Here is a 12,651-nt window from a genome sequence, read left to right as displayed (position 1 = left end):
CCTCAAGACCCCGCTCCCCGCACCCTCCAGAAGAGCCACCCACAGTTCTGTTCCACTCCCAGTTCCAGGGTTTCATTCACCACTTTGGTTAGGCAGCACCTGGCCCTGTTCCTGCCCCACTCTCTCCCTCACCATGGGACCTTGATCTGGCCCCTGCCACACCCCTTGTCCCCTGACTTACCAGGAGGATACTGCTCTCTGAGCTGCCCGGCTGCATTTCTGTAAATCAGCTCTCAGGTTGGTATTGACCAATATGGCTGGTTAATAATCAGCTATTGGTATCAGCCAAGAAAATCTTTATCAATGTACCCCTACGCACAGCCATAGGTATCTGGCCCGCAAGGCTCTCCACAGATCAGGCAATACTTCAGAGGAGGAACAGCAGCAATGAATACAGCCACCCTTTGCCACTGACAATTTCCCAAGCCCCGTGCAGCACACTGGGGCTGGGTCACACCCCCTCCCCCATCCCCTTCTCCACAGCTGGATGGGGCTGGGCAACACTCCTCCCCCCGGGATGGATGGAATGGGTCATGCTCCTGTCCCCCCTCCCCACAATGGGGCCAGGTTGGGGCTGGAGCATGCCCACTTTCCATCATGGGGTTGGGCCATGCCCCCTCGCTCCTCCCCACAGAGCCAAGATGGAGCCGGGCTGCCCCACATCCCCCTTCATATGGCTGGATGGGACCCTGCCACAGCCTTCCTATGTCAGATCAGGAACCCCAGCCTGATCTGGCCCACAGATGGCTGGGCACTGCTCAAGTGGCCTACCAGCCCAAAAGACTGAACTGCCCTAGTTGATTAGCTACTTTCTTCCCTACAAAATGAACAGGTAACCAGCTTGAGTGTAATAAGCAAAACTTAGCAACCAGCCCAGCCTGAGGTGTGCGGATGGGAGTAAGATTATGGACAACACTGAAGAAGAAGGAGGACCTGGGCTAACTTTGTGGTGAAGGTCTACCCCACGTCTCTTCACTTACTCAATCCTTGAGCTTTAGCCTACTTTTGTGTAAACTGCACAAGAAACCCATGTATGATACCACTAGCTTCAATCGTATCCTTATCCTATTTACAGTGAATGCATAGACAAATTAGATAAACAACTGTGGATAAGGAAAACAAATAGTGTACAAACACATTTTTCTATTTTTAATTTTGCTTTATATTAGGTAGCTATGCAGAGTTTTTATGTCAGCCAGTATGATTTCAAAAAACGCGTTACTCCAAATTTTTAACAAATGTGTGTTGATTTAAGAGTGCCAGCAGAAGCAACTTCTGAAATGTTTCCAAGGGCAGGGAACTTGGAAACATTTCAAAAGGGTATTATTTCAGCATGAGACATGGCTACAGCTCCTACAGTACTCCCCAACTGAAACACCTCAAAATTGCTGCTCTCCAGACAGGAGGCAGTGGGAACCTGCAAAACTAGGATACCAGACCTGTCCCTATGGAACCCCCTTTACCAGAATCTGAGAGGCTCCAGCTTCAGTGATCTGGGCCCTGTCCCAGCATACTGAGCATCCTGGGAGGCAGGGAGGGAACAGCAATGACCAGGGGAATATAGACGATTACCTGCCTCTGGCTCTGGCTCCAGCTCCAGCAGCAGGGGCTCACCTGACTCAGGCCAGGAGAGCGCCCAGTCTCCTTAGCTCTACCTCACTCTCCCCATGTGTATACAGCAAAGGAAAGAGGGTTGGAGGGGGGTGAGGGCAGAGCACTGTGTGATGCTGAAGGACCCAGAGGTCCCTTGTCAGAATACAGAAGTGTCTCAAAATAGTTCCTGATTGAATGGGTACCATTTTGCTGTGCTTTGGTTGCTTTTGGGATGTTTCAAAGGGTATGTGCATTTGTACAACTTGTCCTCTGAAATGCTTCAAACATTACTTCTGTTCACACCCTTAAATTACAACTGTTTTTAAAAGAAATGATACAAATCAGTTTCTCCAGCCCATCTGCCAAGGCCCAATTTCTGTATTCTTTCACTCATCACTTACAATTATGACATTTTTCATTTATCAGGTCAAAATGTTTCCGAAGTCAATAAAGGATAAAAGAGAAACAGAAAAAAAAAGGTAGAAAGATCTGATCTTAAAGCATAAGAGGTGAAACAAAGTAAGAGGTAAAACAGGGTCTTTTCAATTCACCCTTAAGATTTTTCTGTCCACATCTATATTGTGCTAATTTTGTAACATTTCACTTCATTTAGAGCTATTGTTTCACACTACTTTGGGGGTACACAATAAAAGCACTTCCAATGACCATTAACACAGAACGTATGCAAAAAAAAAAAAAAAAGAGCTTTTATTATCTTGCCATGCCTTCTCTCCACAGACCAGAATTGTCAACAGTGCTTCAGAACTTCAGAAGTGACTGGGATACATTTCCTATTATTTTCTTCTATACAGAGAATCTAATACATTTCAAGTGGTTATTACTACCTTTTATCCTAAGCTGACAGTCCAAGTGGACATGTAATGCATCTAATATGCTATTGAACATGCCAGCCAAATGGCATAGTTCAAAAAGAGAGTTCTACAGAAGTAAAGGCTGTTGCTATGTTCAGGGATGGGAAACATAAATCAAGAACAATAAAAATTAAAGCAACCCCTCATTTACCTTTCCAAAAAAGGAAAATGCAAGTTGTAAAGGGCCCTGGACTACCGCTGGCCTGCTCATGAAAGGTGGCAGATAAACCAAGGAGAGTTTAGACACTTAAGACTTGGGGGAGTAGGGGGCGAGGCAGGGCAGGGGCAGAGAGAGAGAGAGCGAGCATGAATATCAATAAAACACTAAGTACTACATGATTTACTTCTGGTCTCTTCTATCATTTTACAATAAACTATTTCCCAAACTGGAACTTTTAAAAAGGAAGATTATTTTACATATTTTAAACATTCATACATTATAGTGAGACACTTCAAAATGCTTACAAATTTAGGAGAGCACTGATATAGCATAAATGGTGAATGCTTGTAAGCCTATCTAAAACTTGATGAGGAAACTGCGCCAAAATCTCAGAACATTTCTTTAGATTTCCTGCATGTCCTGGGTTTTGCCTGGCTACACCATGGAAACAGTCTTTTTTACAGCACTTCAATAGTGTCACTAGTCTCAGAGAAAAGCAAGAAGTGATGAAAGACATAACAATTAAAACAGTCCAAAAAGAATACACCAACACAAACCACTCACAAAACTATCATGAGAGAAAGAGAGAGAGAAGACAAAGAGAAACAGACCGCCTTGGGTGTCGCAGCAAAGCAAGTTATATGTATTTAGACAATATGATCTGCACATCATTTGCTCTTTTAAAAGTATAAGGATGTAAATGCCTATTATAATACATAACGATGATCAAATGTAAAGTATTCCAATCACAAATGAGGTATATTACCAAGTCTGTTGTATATAATAAGCTTATCCACATGCCTAGCCTTCATTACTCAAATAAAAACACTCTCAAGAAATACAGATTTGCTGCAGGAAGCCAGATTAAATGGCTAGTTATCTGCAAATCAGTTGGATTAGACACAATCGTTCCACCTGTCTACATATAGAAAGCACTGCTACAGCATTTACCATATGGTACAAACACGTAGTAAATAGCCCTGTTTGTTTTTTTCTAATTAAAATACATGTGGAAAGTATTTGCTTCCTCCACCACCGCCAAGGTCACCCAGTTACTGGCTCAGAACATTTCAGTGAAACTGCTCTGTCCTCTGATAATTGAAAATTCCTCAGAAGCACTCACAGCTGTAACTTTCACCATGAAACCCAAAGACAAAACAAATTCAATTGATTTGGGAAAAAAAGAAAAGACTGACTTCACGCAAAATGTTTCTTCCTGTGAATCTTTCATTAAAATTGGAAGCAGTTTTATTTTCAGACACAAATGGGGTTGCCCTGTGAAGTAATGCTCCCGAGGTCACAGTAGATTTTTTGGGTCCCCAGCTGACTGAACCCACCCACATATGTTCAAGTACAGCCAAGCTGCACTTACGGATGGGCTCACACACTTAGTTCAGTTTTCCTCCTAAGATTTGAAGGCCGAAGCATACGCACAATCACTGTATTTGTGTAAAAAGGAATGTAAGTCTTGTGTTCCTTTGTGTGCACTGGCAAATATTACAACAGGTTACATTACATTACAACATGTGCAAGTAGAGGTGCAATGGGTTCTAATGCACAATCCACACAATCCTGCCTCCTGCTATGAGGCAGGAGGTGCGACCAGAATTGCGCATTAGATCCTATCACGCCTTATCACGGGGGATCCTGGTTTTCTCCTATTGAAAAAAATCCTCAGTTTTCGGATTAAAAATAGTAACCCAAAATCCACATTTTTCCATGGAAAACCAAGATTCCTGCTTATCACCAGTGCAGGGGAAGCCTGGGATCACAATCCTGGGCTCCCCCTGCATTAGCTCCCACGACTGTGAGTCCCACTGTTGACATACGCTGCACGCTTCACAGCAGGGGCAGTGCTGGGAACACTGCCACTGCTGCAAACCCTGCACCTGATGAGGCTTGCAGTACTGGCAGCGTTTTCCCCGGTACTCCCACTGCAAGCCCCAAAGCCATTAACACTGCTGTGAGAGACTGACAGCCAACAAGGCTCACAGGGACAGCAGCATTGCTGGCAGGCACTGTCCCAGCTATGTAACCCGCACCCTATGAGGCTCAGAGAGGGAACAGCATTCTTCCCACTGCAAGCCCCGCAGCTGCAGCTGACAAATGTCACTACTGCCAGCCTTCTCAGCTATGGGGCTGGCAGTGGGTGGTGCTCCCCTGTGATTTGGAGCCCCTCAGTTGATGGGACTCCCAGTAACTGGGGACCACTTGGCCACACACTCAATTAATGGCATAATTAGAAAAGCTACAAAATAATTCTGCATTTTTTGCGGAATAACTTTGTGGCTTATTGCTTGTTTTATCATTCCATGAATTGGCTGAACGTGTAGCTGTGTTACAACTTAAGGTGTGATTACATGGTTAATCATACCTTAAGTGTAATGTGCAGAGGGGGTTTATATGTCAATGTCTTCTGTAATAGTTACCTGGTGAACTGTGCCGTCAGCCCTCTAAGTCCATCTTGAGTGCACTAGACAAACAACTTCCTGCATCTCACCTGAGATGGAACCCTACTGGCCAACCACTCTCGCACTAGTCTTATGCCCTGCAAATCTCTGGATCCCAGCTATGTTAACAACAGATACAACTTTGACATCTGTGTATGTTCCCCTTTGAGAGACACTGACAGAATATATGCCTTCAATGGCACAGACCCAACACCTTTAAAATGCAGAAATATTTATGAATTTATCAAGGGTTCAAGGGTATAGGTTGTAGCCAAGTTGGTCTAAGGACACAGACAGACAAGGTTCTTTGGGTGAGTCTGATATCTTTTATTAGATCAAATCAAATAGTTGGGAAATTCTTCTTTGCAAGCTTTCAGATCAAGGGTTCAAAGCATTTATAATAAAGCATACATAAAAGGCCTTCAAGCATGGGTATGGTTTACACCACTGAAAGTCTTCCTCCGCCCAGCTAACTCCATTCTTGGCAGGTAAAAGCATCCTGACCTACTCATAAAACCGCTGTTTCCTGTCTCTGTTGTATCTGTAAGATATAAACTGCCCTTTGATCTCTCCTCTCAGCTTTGACAAAACAACTATGTCATCAGAACTGCAGCCAAAGAATTACCTCTTCACAGCTATAAACCTGCCTTTCGTGTTTGAATGCTTGCTGGAATGTCCTTTATCTCAGCCACAACTTTGCCCTTTCTTAGTTTAACAGTTCCTTTTTATCTAACTCCACAGTAAGTAATGCATCCTAACCAAATACTCAATGGGAGGCCTCTTCCATGGTCATATAAAATAAGATGATATTTCTCAGTTTATAGCATTTTCATCATCTTATTATTTGGCAGACCTGTGCATGCAACTCAGATCTGAAGTTAGAACAGGAAGTTGAGTCTGGGCACTATATTCTTCTTTAAAAAAATCCCATCTTCGAACATGGACAGCAGCAGCTTTGCTCATATGTCCTCTCTAGCAAAAGCTAAAAATCCAAAAAATCCATCTACAGGCTCAGTCACTTCTTGATCAAACACTTGACTTGAGGCTAAACACAATCACTGACTCCAAAGTCCTCTTGCTGAGTAACAAATTGCATGTAACATCAATACCTAATCAACCATCAAAGCGAGGACTTCCAACACCTGACAGCACCTCCAGCACCTTTATTGTGAATGCCAAGCCAAAGGTATTCCTGATAAATATTAATCAGACACCAGTCCCAAATCGTGGAAACTGCACTATTGTGTTCCTTTGCTAGTGAGGTCAGCTAACAGACAAGCAAACTAATGTTCAGACCCTATTGTATGTGCCCAAGCACAATTCTGCTTTGGAAGAGGGAAGGCAGAGCTGTTCACTAGCAGCAGTGTGACACTCTGTCCTTACATGGGAGAGGTTTATGTGAATGTACTTACTGCCCAAGTCAAAGGCTGAAGGAGCAAGAAAAGAAGGTGGAATTCCCCTCCACACAGACTGCTACAGATCCACAAGACATTCAAGCATCCTACAGCTGACTAAAGCTGTAACTTGTTAGAAGAATGACATGCAACAAGCTATGCATCACCTCAGTGCTCGTGGAGAAAATGACTAATCGTGCAGTAGCACTTGTGTCAGTCAAGCTATCTTTCACTTATTCGTTGGAAAGCATAGAGGAATTATGCACGCTCTCTTATTAGGAGTGAGTGACGTATAAAATGACATATAAAGCCTTGTCAAAAAACATGACAAGAAAAATACCAAGAATGTGGGGACTGTACAGATTCACTGGATATAACTTCACGTTATCCACATGTGTATTCATGGATTTTGCACACTCTTCCACTCCATCCTCAAACCAGCCTCTTCTGTAAGCCTTTCAGTGCTACCCTTATTCCTGTACCACCACCCTGACTGTCACAAACAAAAATAAAATTGAAATGAATTGGATGCATATGTGGCACAGACAAGTGACTGTAACATCTTTCACTGTTGTAATCCCACCCTTCCTTACATACCCCCCACTTGCCTGTTATCCCTCTTATGCCATGTCTAACAGCTTATAACTGCCTTTGGCAGAGACCTGTCGTGGATCCTGTGTCAAGAAAGTGCCATATCCATGGCATTCTATCCATACATAATTTTTTTTAACACAATGACTATTCCTCTGCTTGAGGCAAGATAATAACCTGACTGGAAACAGGATGGTGGTTATCCAAAGGCAGAGGTCGTGTGGGAGGCAAGAAAACCACCATCATAAAGGAGGGAGGGAGAGAACACAGAAACAACACCGTGTTTTCAAAACTTGACACCACAACACCCAAACCCAAGAGATTCAGGAAGACATTAATGCTACATATGGTGCAAACAACAGTGGTGGCTGTCAGCAGTTTGGGAATGACGTACACCACCTGTCCACCCATTGTCAATACTCACCATCATACCTGAAACTCAGTGTGACAGTAGAGTCCCACACACTTAAGGGCAACGCAAATCACCATTCAGGTCATACTGTCAGAAAGAGTGCATCTACATAATGACCAGAGACAGAAGGTAAAGAAAGGGAGGGATGGGAAGAAGTCAAGGCCAGAACACAAAGGTCTCCCCCTCTCTCTTTACTTATGCTTTTAATTGAAGTATTTAAAACTGCTGTAAGCAACAAATCATGACCATTTCAAGGATAACTTGCCATTTAACAGTCACCTACCTGAAATGACTGTATTAAAAGATTTTAAAAGTGCTGTCCCATAAAAATCTAACACTGTACCACAACAATTTGCTAGATGATTTAACTGCCATCATCTGGAACCACTTCACTGGTTTACTTAATCTGATTCTCAAAATGGCATTGCTAATATTGTGATGAGAGGGAAAATTAAAAAAAAACCTAATCAGAAAAACATGCAACCTACCTCCATTCATCCTATTTGGTTGCTGCTCTGGCGTTTGGGCTTGAGGAGAATAGTACTGCTGCTGATAATTATTTGAAGGGAAATGCTGTGAAGTGGGGCTTCTTCTGCACTCCCGAATACTAGAAAAAGTCTGTGAGTGTGGAATTCCTCTTTGGAATGGTGAACAACGAGTAAGTCGAGGCTGTGGAGGGGGCAAGTGGTCAAACTCTTCTTCGTCCTCAAGACTGTAGCGATCATACTCCTGATCACTGCATGTCCCTTTCTTTCCTGAATGTAGAGATAGACTTGAACTGTGTCTTGACACAGAGGCTGAAGTAGAAGCATAATCTTGTCTGAGACCTGTAAATTTTATGAAAAATGTTTGACCTTTATCGGAATGATTAACACCTTGTAACCAAACTATATTTCATCCCTACCTTCATCAAAAGTAGTGAAGTTACACCACTTTTTACCACTTGATTATCTGATCATTAGCATTCTAAATTGTTTTCTTCAAATCTATTCTAAGATGGTTTGGCAACTTTATTAATGGTAACATTATTAACCTGGTACCTAAATGAGTAATCTGAAGCAGCAGGTCTTAAGATTTTTTACACCAGAACCCTCCCTGAAAAAATATCACCGGTTTTTACAGGTAATAGCCACACCGATTACCACTGAGAGCAACCAAAAGGAAAAAATATTTCTCATTATTTTCATTTTGTTTACCTGTGGCCTTATTTTGAAGGTGTTAAGTACATGCAGCTCCCATTGACTTTAACAGAAGGCCTGGTTGGTAAACAAATTGGATATGATCATTCCCCACTTTTTGTTAACCTGAGTCTTTCACTCAGAAGTAAAGAAAAATAAGACTTCAGATGTTAATTTGACACATATCTATTAAAACAATCAAAAGTATCCTGTCTCCTCCCTCCATTATCCATGCTTCTTTTCTTAAACAGCTACAAACTTCATTTGAACAGAATTTCATTTCTAAATAGGTTGCCACTTCTAAACATTACTCCAGACGTTAAAAAACAGTCAAGACACATTCTTATCATCTATCTGTTGCTGTTGTAACATAAGATCATTAACATATGATCTTTTAAAATGTTCACCACAGATTTCAGGCTTTTGGAAAACAAGATTAAAGAAAAGGGTACAACTGCCATTTAAAGAGCAGAAGTCTACCCATTTTTGATGGACTAACAGTAATTACATTTTCCTTGGTGCCTTAACAATTAATTACCTTAACTTACTATCAGTTATTTTCTCCATGTCAATGCACTGTATGATGTAACAAGTGGGTACACCAAAAATTCAGTATTTCGGCAAAAATTCAGTCTTTCATTCTCATCTAAACTTCATAGATTTCATAGACATTAGGGCTGAAAGGGACCTACTGAAATCATTGGGTCCAGCCCCAAGCCCAAAGGGCAGGAAAGACTGCTGGGGTTAGATGACCCCAGAAAGATAATCATCCAGATGCTTCTTGAACGTGTCCAGAGTAGGTGCTTGCACCACTTCCAGGGAGCATCTACTCCATGCTTGGGAGACTTGGAAAGTAAAGAAGTTTTTCCTTATATCCAATCTAAAATGCTCTTTCAGCAGTTTGTGACCTTTGGACCTTGTCTTCCCTTGGGGTGCCCTGGTGAACAGATGTTCTCCCAGATCCTGATGCACATCCCTCATATACTTACAGGCCAAGGGATTTCAACCTTTTTGGATCAGTATACCCCTGGCAGCAAGACGCAGAGCAGCGTACCCTGGCAGCTGGAGTGCAGAGCAGGAGCTGGGGGGTGGTGTGCAGCCAAATGCAGAGTGGCAGCAGCCACCACATGCGAGCTTCCCCCCCCCACTGCGTTTAGCCACACGGGCAGCACCTGCACGGGATAGTGCGTGGTGGCACTGCGTCCCCACCCACCCACACATACCGCCCTAGGGCCTTCTGAAGTAGCTCCAGTTGACAACCCCTGTTATAATCTACCACCAAGTCACCCTTAACCTATGCTTTTCCAAGCTAAAGAGTCCCATGCCTTTCATCCTCTCCTCATAAGGCCTGCTCTCTTGACCTCTGATCATGCGCATGGCTCTCCTCTGGACTCTCTCAAGCTTCTCCACATCCTTTCTAAAGTGTGGAGCCCAGAACTGGACGCAATACTCTAGCTGCAGTCTCACCAAGGCTGAATAAAGCAGGAGGATGATAACTTGGGTCTCGTTTGAGATGCATTGGTAGATGCAAGCCAGGGTTTTATTTACTTGCCACCTGAGGCATCAGATTGGTGGCTTATATTCATCTTGTGGTCAACCATGATCCCCTAGTCTTTCAGTCGTAGTGCTAGTAAGCATAGTTCTGCCGAGCCTATAAGTAGTTTCATAGTTGGTAGGGTCGGAAGGGACCTAAGCAGATCATCAAGTCTGACCTCCTGCCATGGGCAGAAAAGAATGCTGGGGTCAAACGACCCCAGCTAGGTGATTATCTAGCCTCCTTTTAAAGCACCCCCCCAGGGTAAGAGTGAGCACCACTTCCCTTAGATGTTGGTTCCAGCTCCTAGCTGCCCTGACTGTGAAGCAGTGCCTCCTGATGTCTAGCCTGACTCTACTTTCAGTCAACTCATGGCCATTATTCCTTGTTACTCCTGGTAGTGCTGAAGGGAACAGGGACTCTCCCATAGCCTGCTGGTCCCCGTTGGCAAGTTTGTAGACGGTTACCAGATCCCCCCAGACTTCTCTTGTGGAGGCTGAACAGGTTCAGGGCCCGTAGCCTCTCCTCGTAGGGCCTAACCTGCTGCCCCCTAATCATGTGAGTGGCCCTCCTCTGGTCCCTCTCGATGCTGTCTACATCCCTCCTGAAGTGCGGCGCCCAAAACTGCATCCAGTACTCCAACTGCGGCCTGACCAATGTCACACAGATGTGGGTTCTTTCTTCCAAGGTGGAGCACCTTGCATTTCTCTCTGTTGAAAAGCATCAGGTTTTGATCCACTCACTTTGCAAGCCTGTCCAAGTCAGCCTGAGTCCCCAGCCTATCCTCTAGTGTGATGACACCAAATTATGGGGAAGTGCAATCTGCAAACTTAGCCAGGCTGCTTCTGACATAGGAATCCAGGTAGCTTATGAATATGTTAAAGAGTACTGGTCTGAGTATTGAACCCTGAGAGATGTCACTGGTCACCATGCACCATGTTGACTTGGTTCCATCAACTATCACTAGAGCCAACCCTAGGGGTGTGCAAGGCCCGAGGCATATCAGGCTGTGTGGGGCCTGGGGCGGGGAGTGGTGAGCAGCTGGAACGTGGAGCTGATAGTATACGGCAGGGCCTGTACAGCACTGTCCACAGGGCCCGCCAAAGTGCACGACCCGGGGCAATCACCCCAATTCTCCCTCTCCAAGGGACGGCTCTGACTATTACTTTCTGGGTCCGACCACAGCGCCAGTTCCCCAGCCATTGGACCATAAGGTTGTTGAGGCTGCAGTTCCCCAATTTTGTCATGAGGACATCGTGGGAGACCAGATCAAAGGCTTTTCTGAAATTCAAGTAAATGACATCAGCCTCTCCTCCTCTGTCCAGGTGACGTCACCTCATCATAGAAGAAGGTGAAGTTGGTCAGGCACGACCCACCCTAATGAAGCCATGTTAGCTGTCTCTCAGAATGGCACTTTCCATTAGCTGTTGTTGATGGATTCTTTAATAATTTTTTCCATGATCTTTCCAGGGATTGAAGTCAAACTGATTGTACTGTACTTCCCTAGATCTTCCTTCCTTCCTTCCTTCAAGATAGGCACCATATTGACCCTCTTCCAATCATCAGGAACCTCTCCCAAGCGCAATGAGTTCTCAAATATCCTCACCATTGGTCATACTATGGTGTCAGCCAACCCTTTTAGCAGTCTTGGATGCATTTCATCACCCTGACTTATGGATGTCCAGCCTCTCATTGTGTTCCCTCACAAGGTCATTGCCAAATGTAGGTGTGTGGTCACCTGTATCTTCGTAATTCTGCGTCCTGTCAGGCAGGGTGATCCCTTTGGGCTGGTGAAAAACCGATGCAAAGTAATCATTAAAAAGATTAGCGTTTTCCTGGGTGTCAGATGTCAGCTGCCCCATTTGGTTCAGCAGGGATCCAACGTTGCCCTTGTTTCTGTTTCGACTTCCCATGTATCTGAAGGACTTTTCATTGTCATTTATTCCCATAGCCAGTTTGAGCTTGGTTTCGGCCTTGGCTTTTCTGGTCCATTCTCTATAGGTGCAGGCCAGTGCTGCATAATCCTCCTTAGAGGTATTTCCCATCTTCCAACCCTTATAGGCTTCTGTTTTAAAATTCAGGAAGTCCATGAGTACCTTACTGAGCCAAAGGGCCCTACCAGCCCTTTTACCATCTTTCCTATGGGCTGGAATGGATTTCTCTTGTGCTTTCAGGATCACATCCTTAAGGAGTGACCACTTGTCTTGGACTTCCTTCCCTATCAGATCATGATCTTTCAGGGCCTTGACAACAAACCTCCTGAGCTTATGAAAGTCAGCTTTCCTAAAGTCATAGAATCATAGAAGTAGGGTCAGAAGGGACCTTGTAGATCTTCAAGTCCAACCCCCCGCCTGGGCAGGAGAAAAGACTGGACTCAAATGAGTCCAGCCAGGTAGTCATCAAGCCTCTTCTTAAAGATCCCCAGGGTAGGAGCCAGCACCACCTCCCTAGGAAGTTGGTTCCAGCT

The 12,651-nt window shown here is 44.3% G+C and overlaps 1 protein-coding gene across 2 annotated transcripts in view; it reads right to left on the bottom strand.

Moving 5' to 3' along the window:
- The window catches only part of SLAIN1 (SLAIN motif family member 1), a 130,797-nt gene that overhangs the window by 26,181 nt on the left and 91,965 nt on the right, over positions 1-12,651 (bottom strand). For both annotated transcript variants that reach the window (XM_019525266.1, XM_019525267.1), the window contains one exon: positions 7,961-8,299. In XM_019525266.1, the coding sequence (XP_019380811.1) occupies positions 7,961-8,299 (339 nt within the window). The remainder of the gene's footprint in view (positions 1-7,960; positions 8,300-12,651) is intronic.

This window comes from Gavialis gangeticus, unplaced genomic scaffold, assembly GCF_001723915.1.
Source record: "Gavialis gangeticus isolate Ggan-Ray unplaced genomic scaffold, GavGan_comp1, whole genome shotgun sequence".
In the NCBI taxonomy this organism is placed as follows: domain Eukaryota; kingdom Metazoa; phylum Chordata; order Crocodylia; family Gavialidae; genus Gavialis; species Gavialis gangeticus.
The sequence above is the reverse complement of the archived record's forward strand: the minus strand, read 5'-3'. Positions and strand labels throughout refer to the sequence as shown.